The sequence below is a fragment of the Pteropus vampyrus genome, unplaced genomic scaffold, assembly GCF_000151845.1.
Source record: "Pteropus vampyrus isolate Shadow unplaced genomic scaffold, Pvam_2.0 Scaffold150, whole genome shotgun sequence".
Lineage (NCBI taxonomy): Eukaryota > Metazoa > Chordata > Mammalia > Chiroptera > Pteropodidae > Pteropus > Pteropus vampyrus.
The window spans coordinates 1,458,788-1,478,654 of NW_011888931.1; the positions used below are offsets into that span (position 1 = coordinate 1,458,788).

At 41.1% G+C, this 19,867-nt stretch overlaps 1 protein-coding gene across 14 annotated transcripts in view; it reads left to right on the plus strand.

Annotated features, from left to right (window-relative positions):
• The window catches only part of ZNF438 (zinc finger protein 438), a 161,689-nt gene extending 145,022 nt beyond the window's left edge, over nt 1–16,667 (plus strand). For 9 of the 14 annotated variants that reach the window (XM_023536174.1, XM_023536178.1, XM_023536177.1 and 6 more), the window contains 3 exons: nt 3,596–3,676; nt 12,588–14,361; nt 15,678–16,667. In XM_023536174.1, the coding sequence (XP_023391942.1) occupies nt 3,596–3,676; nt 12,588–14,361; nt 15,678–16,305 (2,483 nt within the window). In that variant the 3' untranslated portion in view covers nt 16,306–16,667. Of the gene's footprint in view, nt 1–3,595; nt 3,690–12,587; nt 14,362–15,677 lie in introns of those variants that run through there. The other 5 variants (XM_023536180.1, XM_023536183.1, XM_023536182.1 and 2 more) reach the window with 2 other exon arrangements.
• Nucleotides 16,668–19,867: the final 3,200 nt, after the last annotated feature.

Consider the following 19,867-nt stretch of genomic DNA (forward strand, 5'->3'; position numbering starts at 1 on the left):
ACCAAAGCTCCCTCTGTTCTCTTTCTTATATGTAATGCAATTTGTCTTGTTTTCCCTGAGGACCCCCCCCCCGCCCCCCGCCGCCACCAAAAAAGGGAGAATTCTCCAGATCCAAAGTTTAGGCCCAGCACTGATATTTTGTCAAGTTTATTAAAGGGGGCAGGAGTCACCATATGAGGAATTTAGAATTTCTTTCAGCATTTTTAGACTTTTTCATTCAGTGCTAATGTTCTTCAATAACCTCAGTTTTAGAAGCGGGTAGCATGGGATTAGAAAATATCTAGGAAATTTATATTATTTCTAAAATTATAAAAGACCTTAGTAATGATTTTTTTCTTCTCTTTTGCTCATTATAAAAAACTTTAAGTCAGTACTTTAAAATTTCATTAAATTTATTGTGTAGTTGTTGCTTTAAAAAATACTCCTTTTTGGTGTAAGTCTTATTTGTTCACTAGACACTCTGCCACCCATGCAGGGAGTCTGGCGTTTAACGCCTTGGGCATTTCGAAGCGAATCACTGTGTATGAATTCCGTGAACTACCTCTCCAGCAACTGTGCTAAATATTACTGTTGGAAAAAAGCTCGCTCTTTCTATCCTGACTGTTACACTCACTGATTGGAAAAAGTTAGTCAAAACAGTCTTTACTTTCTCAACATAGAGATGGATTATGTGACACTCACCAGCCATTGGAAGAGACACATAAACGGATAAATTGCGGAACAGCTTAGTAAGTTCTGTGTATTGGAAATGAAAAGAGAACAGCTATGGTAACAGACAGACCTGGGTTCAAATCTCACTCTCACCAGCTTTATGTCCTCACAAGAAATATTCAGTTTCTGCATCTGTGGACTGGAGATGTTCATTTCAAGAGCTGGTAGAGGATTAAGTGAGATAATACGTTAAGCACCCAGTCTGACCCCTGACTGAACCGAAGGACATTTTAGTACTTAATAATGGAATTTAAGGGTTTAGGGGGTTGAGGGAAGAATAGAAGTTGCTGAGTAGAGACAGGGAACATGTACACTACCTAGAATAACTTAAAGGAAGTAGAGTGGTAGTTTGAAGAGTAAAAAGAGCCCAAGGACTCTTACTGGTTTGGCTTTTATACTTTTGTATTTAGCAAAAGCAAAGGAGAGAATAAGACAGTACAGTCGAGAGTTAATAGCTCACTCATTTAGTAACTAACATATTGTGTTACTCCCATCTGCCAGACACTGATCTGGGAACTGAGGTACTCGTAGTGAACAAAACAAGCCCCTGCTTTCTTGGAGCTTACATTCTAGTGGGTGGAGGCAGGCAATGTAATCTCATTATAAAGGTAAGTGCCATGGAGGACAATTAAAGCAGAAAGAGAAAGCAGCAAGTGATTGCATGGCATGGGGCTGCACAGCTGCTTTTGGGTAAGATAGTCGGAGAACTAGCAGATGCCGTGGGCTCCCTAAGGCAGCATGAGGGGCCTGGAGAGAAGTGTGGGGCGCAGAGCAGGGTTAGAAATGCTCTACTTTCTTATTCTAAGATGCACAATTTTTCGCATTTTAATGTTTTAGGACTTGAGGCAGATGAGTTGTATATTTAGAAAGAGTGCTTCTCCCTTTTTTCTCCCAGCCCAAAAAAGGTAAATTTATTATATTGTATAATTAAAGAAGAGAGTGTAGAAGTAGAAAGATGGGATAGTGAATGAGTTCCTACTTGGTAACCTCTCTTTTCTCCATGAAGTCTCAGTCACGTCAGGCTCTAAGAAAGTATGTACCATAGACTGGGTTATAAACAACAGAAATTCAATTCTCACAGTTCTGGAGGCTCAGAGTCCAAGGCCAGGGAGCCAACATGGTCACGTTCTGGTAAGAGCCCTCTTCTGGGTTACAGACTGCCATCTTCTCATGTCCTCACATGGCAGAAGAGGGCAAGAGAGCTCTCTGGGGTCCTTTTTCCACCCTCATGACCTAATTACCTCCCAAAGGCCCCGCCTTCTAATACCATTGCACTAGGAGGTTAAGATTCAGCATATGAATTTTGGGGGAACACAAACATTCAGTCCATTGCAAGGTTAATGCCGAGAATCATTAGCAAGAGAGAAGAGAGCCACGGGGGAAAGGTGGGGAAGGGAGAGTGCCTCGGGAAAGCCGTGGGGAGACCTGAGCTAGCCCCAGTGAAGAACTGAAGGGATTCTGTTAGAGATGAAGAACAGATTGTGGAATAGATCTGCAGTTTGAGACTGGAACGTTAAATTTGTAACGTCCAGTGTTCACAGTGGTTGGATTTCTCCCGCACTAGGCAGCAAGCAGTGGAGTAGAGAGCACAGTGCAAGCCAGTTGGGGCAGGTGCTGTAGGAAGACAGCAGTGGGTACCCACGGTGTGTGTGTGGGGTGGGGGGCGGTGTCCATGGATGATAAGCTGTGAAGTCAGTTCCGGAACCAGGAGTGTCCACCTAAGCACACGCACAACCAAATGTGCAGAACCTCAAGGAAAAGAGAAGGCAGGTGGACAGCTTCATCACTCCATCTCTTTAGGGCAAATGGAGAATTAACTCTTACATATTCCTAACCTGTAGATGAGAGTACACATTTCCTTCAATCACGTTTTGTAGTTATTATCCAAAGAACAGTAAAGATACTAAAGGACAAGCCAGACAGAATTCAAAAGAATAGGATTCCTCAGTAGTCCCACAGTTTTAACTCTGATGACTTTGCTCTTTGTAGTAGCTCAGGTCAGCATCTGACTACATTAGCCATACCTCAGAATCTGTGTATGCCAGGCAACTCATAGACATCCAGTCCGGTCAGCTCCACAAAGGTAACTACCGCAAATCCAGGTCCCTCGGTACCAGTCAGTGCCTGGTACTTTCTTCAAAGTGTCGGTATTGTAGGTGGTCTCTCTGTGTTAAGGTAAGATATGTCTTGGTTAAAGAAATAAGTAGCAGTCGAGAAACTTACCCGTCAGGAGTTTCAGGGAATAATTATCAATATAGCAAAGGAATGCATGATCCTGTCCTTTGGTACTTAGGAATCATGAATTATGTGACATAAAAGCTGAGGCATAGAAAAACTTTCAGCGAAAAAAAAAGTTATAAATCACTGAGTTGAAGATCAATCAGAAGTGAAGGTAAAACATCTGTAAAACCATACTATAAAGCAGTCGAACAATTACTTCAGTTTTTAAATTGCAGTTTGCATACTCCTTAAAAATATCCATTCTATATATTTAAAGTCCATCTACTTTTGAAATTACAGTATAAAAATAAGAATGTTTTTGCCATTCCATTCCCTTGCTTTTTAACTATACTGTTTTTGAAACATTACGACCTTTACCACTTTGGTTTCATAATCATGGTATTTCGACCAAAGGTAAGAACCTTCCAACCTTCTGCATGTGTTTAATTATTCCAGTTGACTGCACATTCTGATGTTGAAACCTTATCTTCCTGTTCATCCCACTAAGGAATAAGTTTTCTTCAGCAACTGTCACCTTGTTAGTCATCCCAGATACTTAACTGTTCCAACTAATATTAAAATGGTTGTAAGATTTAAAAAGAAGGGGCCCGTTTTTAATTTGTTGGGGGAAGATTTCATGCAGCTCACTAAAGCTCTTTTGCAGATGTTTCTGTGCTCACCAGTCCTGTTGAGAAACAGCTGACTCAGAAAATGTCGGAATCTCCTGGAAAGACAGTGTGCACAGGTATTTGTTACAGGTGATAGGACATCAAATGAAGTGATTTGCTGCTTTTACCTTGCTGAAGTCCAGTTATCAAGGTCTCAACTAAGTGACTCAACTAAATATTAACAATTTCAGTAATAACAAAAAAATAATGATAGAATGGGGTTAATACAGCAATTCATAAGTTTCCATTTGTCTTGCTTTGTATCCCCTGTGGATCATTAGCTGTTAGTTCAGTTTTTATGCTACTCAGTCATTCTTAGATTTGGTAAAGATACAAAATTGACTATTTTGTAATAATGAATAAAATCGTGTGCATATTACAGTTTTTTGGCCAAAAAGCTAAACAACTTTATCTTTCAAAATGTATTAAAAATAAAAATATTCCATATAATTTTCAGCCGTTTTTCATCAGAAGCACCTGAAATCAAAAATGATTCCTCCCAGAAATAAGGACTCATAAAAGACAGTTTAATTAAAATGAAGGGGAAATTCATTGAAATTGAGGGTTATTAAAATATATTGTAAATGATAAGGCTTTGAAAACTTTTTTCATCTGGGGCATTAATTAATTATCTTAAACTATTTCTTAACGAGTCCCTCGGCAAAATGCTGAGATCTACAAGAAAGTGCTTTTAAAATTGGGGATCTCCTGCCCTTATCCTCTGCGAGTGTCCACATATTTTTTTTCCTAAGTCGAGAAATCTTAGAGCCGTTGCTCTCAGTCCTCCAGGCCAGTGTCTCCAGGCCCCTTCTTCACATGACCCCCCACCCCAATAGTCTGCTGGGAAAGTTGTTTTCTTAAAACCCTGCACATTTCAGAGCAACAACAATTGGCATCAATACTCAATTTAAACAAGAGCGGAGAAGTGCGCCATAAAGCAGCTCTTTAAAATGCACATATGTTAACTCCTGTTCTCTACAACTGTTCATATGATTAGCACTTTGTCAACTGGGATGTAAAAACTGGGGGCAGAGAATAAAAGAGCTGGATAGGGTGGATCAGATGTAGGGAAGGTCGAGGGTAGGCGGCAGGAGAGAGGCACAAAAGAAAAAACGGTTTACAGTGCTTTACAGCTTTTCATTGGGAACATTATTCACCATAGCCATTTCTCCTCTTTATTTACCTCTCAAAAAAGAAACACCAGTTTAAGGATTCGGTACTGTTTTCATAGGATTAGCATTCAAGATTTGTGGGTTTTTTTCCCCTATCAAAATTAAATGTTAGGAGCCTCATACGTTTTGGCAAGAGAAAGTAGAAAGCTAATGTCTACCAAGCATCTTCTGTGTGGTCGGCACTACCAGGGCACCTTCACGGGGCCTTTTTCATTTAATCCTGATAGTGACCTTTGTAGCAGAAACTATTAGTGTCCCCACTTCATAATTGAGAACGTTTAGGCTCAGAGTGACTTTCACAAGCCATGAGACGGAACTATGAGTTGAAACCACATCTGTCTGAACCCCAAAACCCACGCTCCTTCCACTAGTGACTATGATAGTGGCCATCGTCATGCGTGATAGCTTACAGTCAGCACATAGAAGTGGAAAGAGCCCTTGGGGTCAAACAGACCAAGGCTTGAGTTCCAGCCTGTTACTTACCCGCTTTGAAACCTTTATCTGTAAAATGTACATATAACAGTAATTTGCAACTCAAGTTATTGTGGGGATGAAATGAGATAATACATGTGAAGTATTTTGCACAGTGCTTGACGTAGAATATTCCTTATCATTAGAATAATGTTTAAGAAACAGTATCGATAAGTGCTAGGAAATAAAGAAGCTCTGGTGCTCAGGAAAGAGAATTCTTTTTCTTGCTAAGGGAGGTGATGAATTCACTGTTTGGCAAGACAGCTCATAAAGGCCTGTGCTGAAGGGAAGGTGTTGTTATAGGAGGGAGTCAGGTAAAAGCATAGTTCAGCAGAGCAAGTGTGCCAGGAGAACAGACAAAACTAAACTCAGGATACAAGATACCCAACTGAGAATGTGCTTGTTTCCTTTGTATAGTGTCAGATTTCCTGAAATTTGGGTCCTGGATATGATGGCTCTAGGAGGTCTTAGTGCTACAGATATGTGGACTAGAAATGACATGTGGCACCCTGTATCCTTAGAAACAAAAGAACATTCGTGCCTGTGCAGCACGCCTTACAGTGCACTCTCCTCAGTCAGCGCTTGCTAAAGTCCTGTTGCTCTGTTGCTGCAGTGCCTTGGGGAGAGGGTAGGCGATGGCTAAATGTGTTTACAGGTTCTTCAACAAAATTAAGTTGAGCTCCTCTGTGTTATGAGGCATTTCTTTTATCTCAGACGTCTCCAGGGTTTTACCATATTTATTTTAGCCCAAGACCATCCTCGGGAAACAGTTTGAACCTCAACTGGAATTTATTATTTGAAAGCCAAGTAGGAGAGAAAAAAGGGACGCCAACAAATAAAATTGAAAATAGGCTTTTTCAGTTTAGTAAAATTAAAACCTAAACAACACCTCAAATTTCAGCTGTGTAGTGGCTAAGATTTGGCAGCTCTTGGGTCCAGGAGCCTGTTGCAAGAGCAGGGACACTCCTCTCTCTCTACCTGCACCCTGCTCCGTGGGTAGCGTAGGCCTGTGGGCCCCAGCAGATGGAATCGTGGAGTCGTGCCCACACTAATGAAAGGACAAGCTCCAGGAACAGCTTTGTTCAGAAGCAATAAAGGAGGCCTTGATTCTGCCTGTGGAAATTAGGAAGTGAGTTGTTTGCAGCTGACTAGAGAGTTGCCTTCCCCATATACTTGTCTCTTGTACTTGCCAGCTGTGCTGCGGAGCAGTTTGATCAAGCTGGCTCACACAGTGGCACTGAGTACCACGGAGCCCTCATTCTTCCCTCTGCTGCCTCTTAACATGCAACCAGTGTCCATCAGATTAAATTCTTTGGTGGTAACGGAGGGAGAGGAGGAAGACACACGTTGCACTTTCTCTAAACAAATATCTGGCAGCCTCTCTGGATTTGTCAGAATCTTATCGATAGTAAAAACCTACTTTTACCTTCAAAGGAGTATTAATTTTCCACAAGTTCTCTTCTAAGTGGGCTTTCAGAAAGAATCGTTTAATGGTAATTGGAAGTTTGGGATATGGCAAGCCATTTTCATTTAAAATTTTATTTTATTTTTCCAAAACATTCAGAGATAATATATTTTGGAGTTAATTAAGGCAACTTGTATATAATTTTTTCCCTTTAGAGGGAAGAATGAAGGAGAGGAGAGTCATTGCTTCATATTGGAATGGGACAGAGGACTTTGGCACATTATTTAACTTCCTCAAGCCTTGTTCTTCTTAATTTATAAGAGGGGAAAATAATATTTTTTCACAGGGTTTGCATGAAGGTTCAATTAAAAGACCTAGCACAGATTCTAGACCTTAATAAGGACTCAGTATCTGTTAGTTTCCCCGTAATCCACAGTTAGATCACTGTCTGTAGATGTCACTTTTCAAAAGATTTTTAATATGCTTAACATATTAAAAACAGCTCATATTTAAAATCCTAATATTAAGTATTCATGTTGTATAATTGTGCAAAATTAATTTTACTGAGTGAGCCTTTTATATTTTCAGTTAATAAAAGTCCATGTTTAGTGCCTGAGAGTCCTGTGAGTCTCTTAAACTGTGTTATGGGTAATTTTGCAGGATTTTCAAAAGTTATGAATGTCAGTGGAAATTTCTACCTCTCAATTTTTAGTGCAGATCTGTAATTTAGTAGGTGATAGGTAAGGGATTTTTGGTCACTCCTTCTGTGAAAGGCCTTGTAAGTTTGTAGTGGAGTAAACCACTATTGTAGCCTTGTTACAAAAAAGACTTCCTACAATCATACCATCTTAGCGGTATAGAGTTTTAAAATTTAAATGGCATTTTCAGCTTCTCTAAAAACTCCTATTCAAACTACTTTGAAAAGGAAAAAAAAAAAGCCTGTGGTGATTCTAGCATAACTGACCTTTATTGCAAATTGCCTTGTTTTATTCTAAAGAACCAAATGTTTAGAGGAACAATTCTCAGAACCCCAATTGTCCTTGGGATGTAATGAGCTCTGATACTTCTGGAGGCTTAACTCTGGGGGGTAGTTATGCACTGCCTGTCAGATTATCAGATTAGTTTCCTTATCATTAGCATTTCTTGTCATTAAGTAAGCAAGGAAAATAAAAAACAGGAGACATTCTCTTTGTGTAATCTAGACAGTCATTTATTCATACATACACACTTAACACATCATGAATATCCCCAAAGATACCCTATTAAAAAACAAATAGGAGAGCTTTCCTTTTCCTTTCATTCATTTAACAAATATTTATAAGCATCCCCTGTATGCCAGGCAGAGAATATCCTGTGGAGAATAAGCACTTACCCCATCCTGACCTTAGTTCTCCCAGGTCCCCACCCCAAAGCCCACAACTACTACTTGTTTCTTTTGTTTCTTTTCGGAGATATCCTATGCATGTACAGGAATATATTTGTGTGTGTATCTCACTAACTGATAGCATACTATAAATCTCATATCTTGGAGAGAATTCCATATCAGTCTATTTCCTTCTTTTTAACTGATGCAGAGTATTACATTGTACGATTATGATGATTCTATCAGTACCCTATTGCTGGACATTTAAGTAATTCCTAGGGTTTTGTTTTGTTTTGTTTTATTCTCTTTTTCTGGCCTTTCCTTCTTTCTCCTGCCTTGCATTTCTTTTAACACATCAGTTTCATTCCCTGTGGCTTCATCCTTAATGTAATGATTCTAGGAAACGGAACTCGACACACCTTCATGGAGAGCCGTGGCTTGTATGTACTTCCAGTAGATCTCGGCGAGCATGAGTGAGTTAAATTTACCCATAAGGTAAATTTATCTTTTCATCCCATAGATTGCTTGTGATCAGCTTGTGATCATTGGTCATGAAGCCAACTGGTAAACTTGTCAGCCTCAGTATCCACTTCTTTAAATTATAGAGAACTTGAGGAGAACTAACTCTGTTTGGCAGGCCCCATACCTGTCATCTAGGACTCTGTCGTTTCAATTGCCCAGGCTGCTCACCGATCGGTATTCTCCCTTGCTGAGACCTAAGTTACTCTAAAGGGTTTTTTTTTTCCTCCTTGACCACAGTTGGCCTCCCTTTCTTTTGAATGTCATTGCTCTTCCTGTGTGATTTTATTTCCACTATAGTGTAGAAACTTTTGAAGACCAGCGGAAACACATTAACTTTAAATGCATCATAATTAGCTCACTCTTTTTTGGAATGGCTCTGTAAAGTATATCTAGTCTCATTTCTGGAAATCTTAGTTGTCAGAAGATCGCTTTTACACTTGGTCATAAAAAATAGGAGGCCCCTGCCCAACTTAAATCTGTAGAAACTCCAAGCTGACCTTGACCACTGGTTGTTGCTTCAGCTGCATCTTCTGTTCTTTGTTATTTCTGCTCCTCTTCATGTTGACGTGACCATCTGCTGCTTCTGACGCTGTTTTTCCATTTCTAGTCGATTGTCTTTGCACTCTAATCCCCTTCTTTTTCCCTCTATGTCTGTTTTCTTTAAAGCATTTTCTCCTTCAGAGCTTGCTTATTTCTTTGACTATTTTAGTTTGTACCACAGCAGCATAAATTACTGTTCTCTCTTATTTCCTCGACAGATCAGTCAGTTGGCCTCACTTATCCCTTTATTTTAAATGGTTTTATCATGGTGCTAACCCATTGCCTTATTCTGTCAGTGAGTGAAATTAAATTGGGAAAAAAAAAGTTCCAGTGATATATTCTCTATTTCTTTTTTAATTTTTAAAATTTGGAAATGTTAAAGTTTGCTTTTAAATTATCTTTTTGTTTGATATTTTAGAAAATTCTCTAGGCTCAATCTATAAATTCTTTATTTCAGCCATTAATCACTTTATTGCCACTTACAAATTCAAAAAGTAATTATTACATTTCTATCACCTGCCCAGCACTATTCCAGGCCCTGAAGATACAGGCAAACCCCCTGCCCTCAAGGAATTTATGTCCTAGGGGGTGGTGGACCATAATACAATCCATAAGATGGAGCAAGTGTGGTAGAGAAAATTGAAACAGGAAAGAGGGTAGGGATTTCAGAATGGAAGTACAATTTTAAATAAGGTGGTCAGAGAAGAGCTCACAGGGAAGAGGCCATTTGAGCAAAACTTGAAGTACTGCTGCAAGTTCTGGGGTTTATCTAGAAGAGTGTCTGGGCAGCGAGAGCAGCAAGTGCAAAGACTGAGGAAATGGGTATGTGGCACATTTAAAGAACAGCAAAGAGGCCACCATGGCCGGAGAGAAGCAGGTGCATTAGAGAAGCTCCCATAATGGCAGGAGGCCTTTTCAGGCCTTTGACTTTGGCTCTGAGACGAAGAGCCACCAGACCGTTTTGAGCAGACAAGCAAAGCGATGTGCTGTGATATATTATTGTTACATATTATGTCAAGAGGATTTATGACTAAAGACAAAGTAGCCTTTCTTCCAGCTTTTCTTGTTGTAAATATTTCGTGCTCAGTGAATTAGGTCACAGGGGTCCCCAATCACCAGGCCGCGGACCCGTACTGGTTCATGGCCTGTTAGGAGCTGCACCGCACGGCAGGAGGTGAGTGGTGGTTAAGCGAGTAAAGTTTCATCTGTTTGCAGCCGCTCCCCAGCGCTGGCATCACTGCCTCAGCTCCACCTCAGATCATCAGGCATTAGATTCTCATAGGAGCACTGGTCCCTAGTGCCAAAAAGGTTGGGGACCACCGAATTAGGAGCATGAACTAGATATAAGTGACCCCATGTTTTCTTTTCTTCTTCATCCCTGCTCTGTTGTGTAGATGCAGAGACCCCTATTATCATTATTAATTATTTAATAATCCCTGTCTCTAGGTAACCAAAAGCTCTCAATAATTTTAAGCTTTCTGCAAACTCTTGCAATCCCAATTTATTTATTTACATCTTTCTTTAGTACTTCTTTCAAAAAGATGACAGGATGGTGCTTAAAATGGAAGACATCTACATTTAAAGACTATGAAAATAAAACTAAAATATAAATAAAATTAAAAACAGAAGAAGCAAATGTAACAGATCCATCTAGGTGACTATTGTGAAGTCACCGATTTACCCGTGAACTTCGTGGTAGCAAAGCTAAAAAGAGAAACAACAGATTACATAATTATCTTTTTGTGAGTTTTCTAGACTATGGAATTAGTCTTTTTCCTTCTGACTATAATACAGGCTACCACATGAGATATGTTTTTAATGTACTTTTTCTTCTCCAAACAGTGATTACTTTCTAAAATAAGTTGGTCATTATACATTTCAATCTTATTCGTACTATACTATTTATTTGTCTATTCGGGGAATATTATTTTTGCTGAATCAACTTCCTGCTAAAATTATTAGTTCACTAGTTGTAGACATTAAAATCAAGGTTAATTTAAAAAAATTTTTAATCGTCTCTCACTAGATTGCCAGCGACCTAAGGCAGAAATTGTGTCTGTTTATCTTTGTAGCCTTTGTATCCTTGGCATCCCCAACAGTTAATTCACCCTTTATCCATAACTCCAAAATCTAAAAAGCTCTGAAAACAGAAAATCTTATTAAAAGTTGGGTACCAAAATTCATTCAGAGGCAAAACCTGAACTGACTAAGACTATTTCAAACTATTTGTCCCACTTTTTATGCTTGCTTATTCATAAATTTTACTACATAGTGGTAAGAGTGGTAATAGGCTTAATCGGGGGTGCTCTGCAGTCTTCACTGGGTATATGTAACATTTCATGTATGTATCTTATTACTTTTCTAAAATTTGAAAGTGTAAATTCCAAAACATATTGGGCCCCAAAGATTTTAGAAAAGGGGTTGTGGGCCTGTAATAGCCAAACCCTAGAATAGTGTAGGCACCTAGTAAACATGAGTTGTCTGCAACCAGGCTTTACAACCTCGAGGCCTTAGGAATAAAACAGATGATTCAGTCCTTAGAAGCCGTGCATTGACATGTTTCCTTAATTGTTCTCTTAGAATAGTTGTAATCGTTCTTCCGTAGTAATAAATCCGGAAAGGATGAAGTGTTATAAGTCAGTTAAAATGGTTCCTATTAGTATCCTAGAAGGTGTTTTTGTGTGATTCATGTGTTTTGTTATGTTATCGCTATATCTTTACTTATGTCACATCAGCTTTTTTAATACTGGTGATTTAATTGCACAAGCGCACATAAACAGTTTGAAAGGTGTGAGAAGAAATTCACAAGTCACATGGGGAGACAGCAACAAAGCTAGCATTCAGTCTAGAATTCATCCACTGTGCAAAACAAATCACACTGCCAGTGGGTCAGATGGTGTATCCTAAAATTGAGTGAAAAATGAGTTTGATGCAAGAAACATTTGTTTCATACCAAAGATACCGTGGGAAATATCAAGTTGAATCAAATATCGCCTTCACCTTCACAAAGCTTAAATTTTATAGGGAAAACTAGTCATGAATATACAATAACTCAAATACACAGTAGGAACCGCCCAGAAAGGGTGACCAGAGGAGAGACTTTGCAGCTCAGGAAATGAGAAAAGGAGGTGGGGTTGCTCTGGCCTACAAAGATGAATCAGAATTAGGTTATAGAGAGGACGGACTTGGTGGAATAGAGATAGGACAGAGTCCACCCTCTCAAGAAGCTCTGTTTAGTAATAGGGACACGTAAAACAGATGAATTATTAGGGAAACTGGCAAATGTTCCAGTAGAGGCTATGGAGCCATGGAGGAGAATAACAGTCAATCCCTGGGGAAGGTGGTCAGGAGTTGGCCTTCCATCTGGGTGTTGAAGAACACAGGAGCCTTCCCAGAGAGTAAGGGTAGGTCTAGGAATGCATCCCAGGCAGAGTAAATGATGAGATGCTTATTTGCACGCTTCACCACAGGACAGTTACACCATAGTGACGTTTTGCATTGTTTTGTCATTGCAGGTGAATCAGTCATGTCTTTTGGAACAATACAGAGTGGGAAAAATTTGCAGAATAAGAGTCAGTTTAGGACCATTGCACCGAAAATTGTGCCTAAAGTCCTAACATCCAGAGTGCTGTCATGCCATTCACCATCACTCTCTGATCAAGTGAATCCAAGGCCCTCCGTAAGCTCCACGCCACTGGGGGTGCCTGCCCAGAATTATGCTCTGATGCAGGTTGCTGGCCAGGAGGGGACATTTTCTCTCGTTGCATTGCCGCATGTCGCCTCAGCTCAGCCTGTCCAGAAACCCAGACTGCCCTTGCCTGAAAACCTTAAACTGCCTATTCCTCGATACCAACCCCCAAGAAATAACAAAGGATCAAGAAAGAAACCTGTTCTGAGCTCCTCTGAGAGTGGCTGTAGCAAACCTCCTGCCCAAACCCAGACGTCCCCTTCTCCACCTGATCATCCTGAACCCCCGCCCCCACCAAGTCCGTCTGAGCCAGTGCTGTCGCTGGACCAAGCCCAAGCTAATGTCAGTATGACTATGCTGACTGATGGAGGTGGCCATGAAGACTCTCGACCTCCAGTAACCAATGACCATGGAGATCCAAGCCTTCCTGACACCGTAACATCCTCCACGCCAGAGGAACCCTGCGCCAAGCCGGGCCTCACAAAGATTTCAGGGAAAGAAAACTTTGCAAGCAAGGAAACATCCAGTACATCTTCAGCTATCGTCAGTGAAAAGCATAAAGAACAAGTCGATCTTGCAAAAGGCGCCATGAAGTTATCGCCAGCTATTTTGGGCAGTGCACTTCAGTTGATCCCCTCAGTCCCCAAAGGTAAACTGCCCATTTTACCATACTCAAGGATGAAAACGACAGAGGTTTACAAAAATGAGTCAGATATTAACATTGCAGACTTTTCTTCACCTGGGCTCAGGGCGGACTCCATCACAGAGGGCTTTAACGCAGCCACCAAAATGGCCAACAACGTGCTGGGTCCACAGGTGTCAAAGCAGAGTCCAGCCACCAAACTGGACCTCAACCACAAAACAAAACTGAATGGTGGGGCAACGAAGAGAAAAGGAAGAAAACTAAAGGTACCAGATGAAATTTTGGCATTTCAGGGGAAAAGGAGGAAATGTAAAAGAATGAAAAATGATTCCCAAGATTCCAGAGACCAAAAACCTGGGGCTATGAAAAAATATCGTAGTATTATGCCTAAACCTGTCATTGTCATGCCCACTTTGGCTCCCCTCACTTCTCCTGCAGCTATGTTACAATCCCAAAGGCCCAGCAGCCTGGGACAGGACATTTTGTTAAATAATTCACTCACTTCTAAATATCTTGGCTGTAAGCAGGACAATAGCCCTTCTCCTAAGCCCAGCTCTGCATTCAGAAATGGATTCTCTGGCATTAAGAAACCTTGGCACAGATGTCCTGTCTGTAACCACCACTTCCAGTTCAAACAGCACCTTCGAGACCACATGAATACACACACTAACAGACGGCCCTACAGTTGTCGGGTTTGTCGCAAGGCATATGTGCGTTCTGGCAGCCTGAGCACACACATGAAACTTCATCATGGTGAGAACCGGCTGAAGAAACTCGTGTGCTGCGAATTTTGTGCAAAAGTGTTTGGTCACGTCAGAGTCTATTTCGGCCATCTGAAAGAAGTGCATAGGGTTGTCATCAGCACCGAGCCGTCCCCCAGCGAACTGCAGGCAGAGGACGTGCCGAAGAACAGAGACAGAGATGTGACTGTGCGAGGGACGGAGGGGTCCGTGCCAAGGTGAGTGCCGGTGGGATGGGAGCCGGGCAGGAAAGTCTGTATGGATTCGGGCTGCAGGCTAAGATTTCACCTTCAGAAAGAAGTTTTTAAAAACATCTGAGATTAAAATTTCATGAAGTAGCTACCTCTTCCCCTAGTTCTGTGCAGAATGATCTCATTTCTCGTTGGTTTCTGATCAGTCATGATTCGTAGTAACTCTAACCCCTGTAAACTAGGCCGCGAGTGCCTGTGTGAGGTCTGCTGGAGACAATCAGGTGAGAGATGATTTTTCCATCTGAAAAATGAAATAGTAAATATTATATATAGTTGCTGGTATTCTTTACAAATCATTTCCCCAAAAATGGTGTCTACAGGACTTATATCTAAATGACATAATTCACCCCAGAACGTGACATGACCCGTGGTGGCGCCTCACTGTGGGTGTGCTGCGCTGACCACTCCCGGAGGCATCCAGACCTCTGACCCTCTACATTTGCCCTGTTTTTCCTGTCAGGCCAGATTAACTTTTTCCTGTGTCATTCCCTTTTACAGGTACTGCTTCCTAACAGCATAAACAAACAGGCCGAGTCATCTGTCAGCCTGGCAGGCAGGACTTTCTCAGGACAATGCTCTCCTCTCGTCCACTTTCTACTAGACGACAGGGAGTTTCATGAAACTGAGTTCTCTTTGGCGCCATGAAAATGAAACATTGTCCAACACTAGATTCTATGCCCCTTGTCATTCTTAATTGTTCTAAATACTTTTTATTCAGTTTCGGCTTACTCTGTCAAGTTCGTTAAAAATAAGGATTTCTCCCTGGCTTTTCTTTAGTTTCTCTGTTTTTCTTTAGGCATTTGTTTCCTTTTAGATACCTTTGCCTTTTGCTAATGTACATAGCAGCCTCCCTAAAGAAATCTCACTTGTTAATTGTTTTCCTATAGTCTATTTTGATTTTTCGGTAAAATGTCTAAAATGCGCCTGGCGTTCAAGGTTAGAGAGGGCAACAGTGGGCGGTATGGGACCTTCACCTTGGGCCGAACCAAGCGCGTTCCTGGAGCGCCTCGCCTGGGACCGCCTGACTCTCTCGTGGAGCACACCTGTTCCTGTAGTAACGGGTGCTTTGCTAGCTCTCCAGCCGCGGAGGGAATGAACCTGAGGAGTGACAGTGGGGTTTACTACGCCTCTGCCGAAGGGCTCCCCGCGCTCCCCCGTCTACCCACTCTCGTGCTCCTCCTCAGTGCGTGTGTTTTAGATCCTTGACAGCTAAGAGCTGAAGGGAAAGGTTCCGACTGTGTCGTTCCATGAAATTCATATATTGCTGTTTTTCCCCTTTTTAGAGAAAACAAGTCAAGCCTAGAAGACGACCTCCTTCTAAACCAGGCAGACGAAGTCAAATTACAAATCAAATGTGGCCGCTGTCAGATCACTGCCCAGTCTTTTGCCGAAATAAAGTTTCATTTACTTTATGTTCATGGAGAGGAAATTCAGGGCAGGCTGCAGGAGGAAATCTCCCCAGGAAGCCAAGCTGCTCAGGAAGAGCTGGTTAAACACGCCGCTCCTGCCTGGAAACAATGTCCTGAAAGAAGAAAGCTGCCGAAGCATTGGCCCTCCAATGAGGAAGCGCATGCACTTCCTAAATTGAAAAGGCAACTCCCCCTCCATCATCAGAATGATGTGGAAATAGTTAAGAAAAACGAAGGTGCCCAGCCAGGACCCAGGAAGCCCGGAGAAGACCCACAGGGCCCTGCGCTTCCCAGCCCTTACTCAGCTCTGCTTCGGTCCCATGCGGGCTTTAACTGTGTCCTGTGTACCCAGACACTGGGGAGGAAGGAAGACCTGCTCCTGCACTGGGAGCAGCAGCACAACTGCGAGGACCCGCCCAGACTCTGGAGGATTCTGGATGCACTGTCCAACCAGGGCGTGTGCGAACCTCCCACCAAACTGCAGAGCGAAGCCCTGGAGTGAGGAGGGGCTAAAGAGTTCTGTATCACCTTTCTCCCCAAGCGTTTTGTTTTATGGTGGTGCTTAATTATAAAAATCAAATAAGTTCGGATCAGTGCTGATGAGCAGAAGGATTTTGTACATAATTTTATTTTCTTATGAAATATATATATTATATGTGCATCAAGGGCATATACATATATATGTATATATAGATGCATATTTTTCTAACCATATGCAGTTTTCTTTTAAATTCTATGTATTAACTGTCAATGTATTAACTTTATTTTGGTATCAATAAAAATATCAAAATTTGGAGATTGAAATGTATAGAATTATAGACTGTTCTTCAAATATAATTTTCAGTAAAAATGTGTTTGAGTGTATGTCCTTTTGTTCAGATGTTTTCTGTTTAAGTAGGTTGACAAATGTGAGAATATCTAGGTGGCAAAATTATTTCAGTCTCAACCATAGTATACTGTTATTTATGATTCTCTGATTTATTTGAATATGCTATACAGAACAGTGTATTTAGTAAGGTTCTCATTGACCATAATTTAGAATCCATGTTTTCAGGACTCATTTTTTAAAATTCTGTTTTCTCGACTGCACATTGCTTTGTAGGTTAGATGTTGGTAAGTTTTATAGCTGTAGTGTTTCACATCAAAGTAATCAAAAAATTTTTAGTACTTCAGCTAATAAAAAAATCCACTTTTTTAGTTAAAAGTTATTTTCAAATAATTTTTGGGCCAAAAAATTTACAACCTGGAAAGTGAACTAGATAGTTCATTCCAGATGTTTAGGTGTCTCAGCTGCTTCCCCTCCCTCCCTAGTAACTTCGGAGGGTTGTCAGTAGCTGATCATTTTAGACGCAATGGTGCATTTCAAGCCCAGGTTCTCTTTGAAAGTCAAGAGTAAATGATCGCCTCTTCAGTTCCTGAGAAATTACCTCGAATCAAAAAAGTTGCCATTTTAAGTTTCTGGCCATCTGGCTGCAAAACCATTTTCTTGAAACGGGGGAGTTTGAGCTCTCATCCTGCTAAAATTTCAGCCTTTAATGAAAGCATCGTGCATATGGCCAGCCCTTTTTGCCTGAAGCTCAGCCCAGGCATCATCATAACGTTTTTCTGTGCTAAACCAAGTTACCTCAACAGAGGAAGAACTAAATTCTTATTGATAAGCTAGTGGGTCTTAAGTCATCTTTTTTAATGTCTGAGTTTAAAAGCAAGTGTTCATAGACAGCTATGGCTCAAATAGTACAAAAAGGGAAAAATCCTTGGCTTTTTGCAAATAGTTTTATAAATTTGAGAATAAGAGGGTAGGTATGAAAACCTCTGAAAAAAATTTGCTGTGGTTTATCAACTGATTATTCTCTACCCAGTTGCACACGTCTACTGTGCAATATATTTAGAACTGGGTTATTAATGAAACAGCTTTACCATTCAGTGCATTATCTAGTTTCTTTTGGGAAGAATGATCTTAAAGACTCTAAAAGAAATGAATCTACATAGAATACTATTCGAATTGAAACTATCAAATAATTTGAATTGAAATTATAAAATAATTCATAGTTGGCTCGGTCCTCAGATCCTAAGCAGTATTTCCAGAATACTGACCAGTTGGCCAAGTGCAGAAGAGTGAGTCTGGAGTATGTGTGGGGGTCAAGGTGTGGGGGCAGAAGGAAAGTCTGAAGTCCCCAAGGTCATGGAGACACCGCCCGAGACCAGCGTTTAAACACATATTCCCATAGCAAGGGCAAGACAGCGAGAGCAGAGAGAGTCTCTGGAAAGAAGTGGAGAATTAGGAATGGGACGGAGAACAGAAATAGGGAGCTAAGACTAAGTGCTCTGGCTGGATCCCCTGCTCATCAGGACATTTATCTGTACAGGTGGGAGGAATGTGTGGCACTCGTCTTTAAGAAACTCTTCCTAAGAGAGAAGGAAGCTTGCAGTGCAGAGGGGCCTCACTGGGTGTAGGGGTTCATGCGGAATAAAATGTTTATTACCGCTCTCAGCTTCTAGAAACACTCCCCCGTGTTAACAGTAGGAACAGCCCCAGTGCCTTAAAAGTAGCACTTCTTCAGTGAGACTGGTGGGAGGAAGTAGAAGGAAAAGGGAAACTAATTCAGCTAAAGGAATTTCCGGGACAGCTCAAATTGATAAGCCAGTAGGTATTCATTGGTATGCCTGCCTTGGGTATAGGCATGTTTTAGGCATAGGTCCAACCTGCATGCTTAACCTAAAGGCGGTGAGGTGTAGAAGTGCTGTGATGCTTACTCCGTGGGACCTTGAGAGAGTCACCTTCCTAAGGCTCTAGTCCCTCGTCTATAAAATGAGTGATGAACCCAACTCAAGGCATTCTTGTGAAGTGTAATGAGACACAAATGAAATGACTGGCACATGTGGGCTACGTAGTAACTGGGGGCTAATATTTATTATGCTTTTGATCAGACTAGAAAGAAAGAGGTTTGTTACACAATAGATCATTTGAAACAATTCAGGGAAGCCTCAAGTCCAGAATTCAAGGATAAAAACTACTAGGACCACAGAAATTTGCATCTTTGCATAAAAAGTATATTTTAATTCTTAAATAATAGAGCAGATTTGGATTGTATGGAGGTTTGGTGTGTAATTTAATCAATATAGAAAGCCAAGTTCACTGAATTATATCCTTCCCAGGCTCCACTTCAGGCCATGTATCGCTCCCTGCAGCTGTCCCTCTTGCCTTTCCATGGCCCTGGCCTAGCTCATCACAGTGTCCACCTCAGTGTCCTGAACTTGACTGTGGACTTCTCTACTTCTCACACTAGACCATAAGCCTCTTGAGGACAGGTATTGTTGTCTGTTTATTAGATAGCCCCAGAGAGTCTAGCACCTGACATGGAGTAGTGCATGAGATTTGTTGCAAAAATGGATACATTAGCTAAATACAAACAGAATCTCCATTTCCCTTTTTACGAATAAATCCAGCTTTAGGAGCAACCAAACGTAAAGAAGGCATGGGGGCAATTTGGTCTTCAATTCAGTGCATTCATTTTGCTTAACGTCTTTTGCTTCTTGGAAAATTGTCCCAAAGCCAGCAAAATAGATTTCTTTTTTCTTTTCTTTTGGCCTTAAATTATTTCTGAAAGTTACAGCACTTTAGATTTGTATTGTTTTATTAGCTGTCATTTTTATTCATGTCCCCTTTTGTTTCTCTCTCTCTCTCTCTCTGGCTCTCTTCCTGGTTTAGCTTGACTGTTCCTCTGTTAAGCTGTTCCTCATATGGAAAGTTGTCTCTTCATCAGCACGCCATAAATAACCAAACCTGGGCGCGTTCCAGTGCCTTCTCTGGCTCCACACTCCTGCCTCCCAGCTGCACGGCTCCAGCTTTCTGTGGCCCCAGTGACATGGTTGTTGGCAATAAATGCTCAACTTCATTTATTTATTAGAAGTCTCAGATCTGGACTGTTTTGCTTCATTCAAGCTGCTGACATGCTTTGTTAGGCACATATTTTATTGTCTCCCCTTGTCCCTGAGCTCCTGATAAAAAGTGCCTCAGTAAAGATGATTTAGCAGAACAGGTTTTCAACTTCAAGTTTATACTG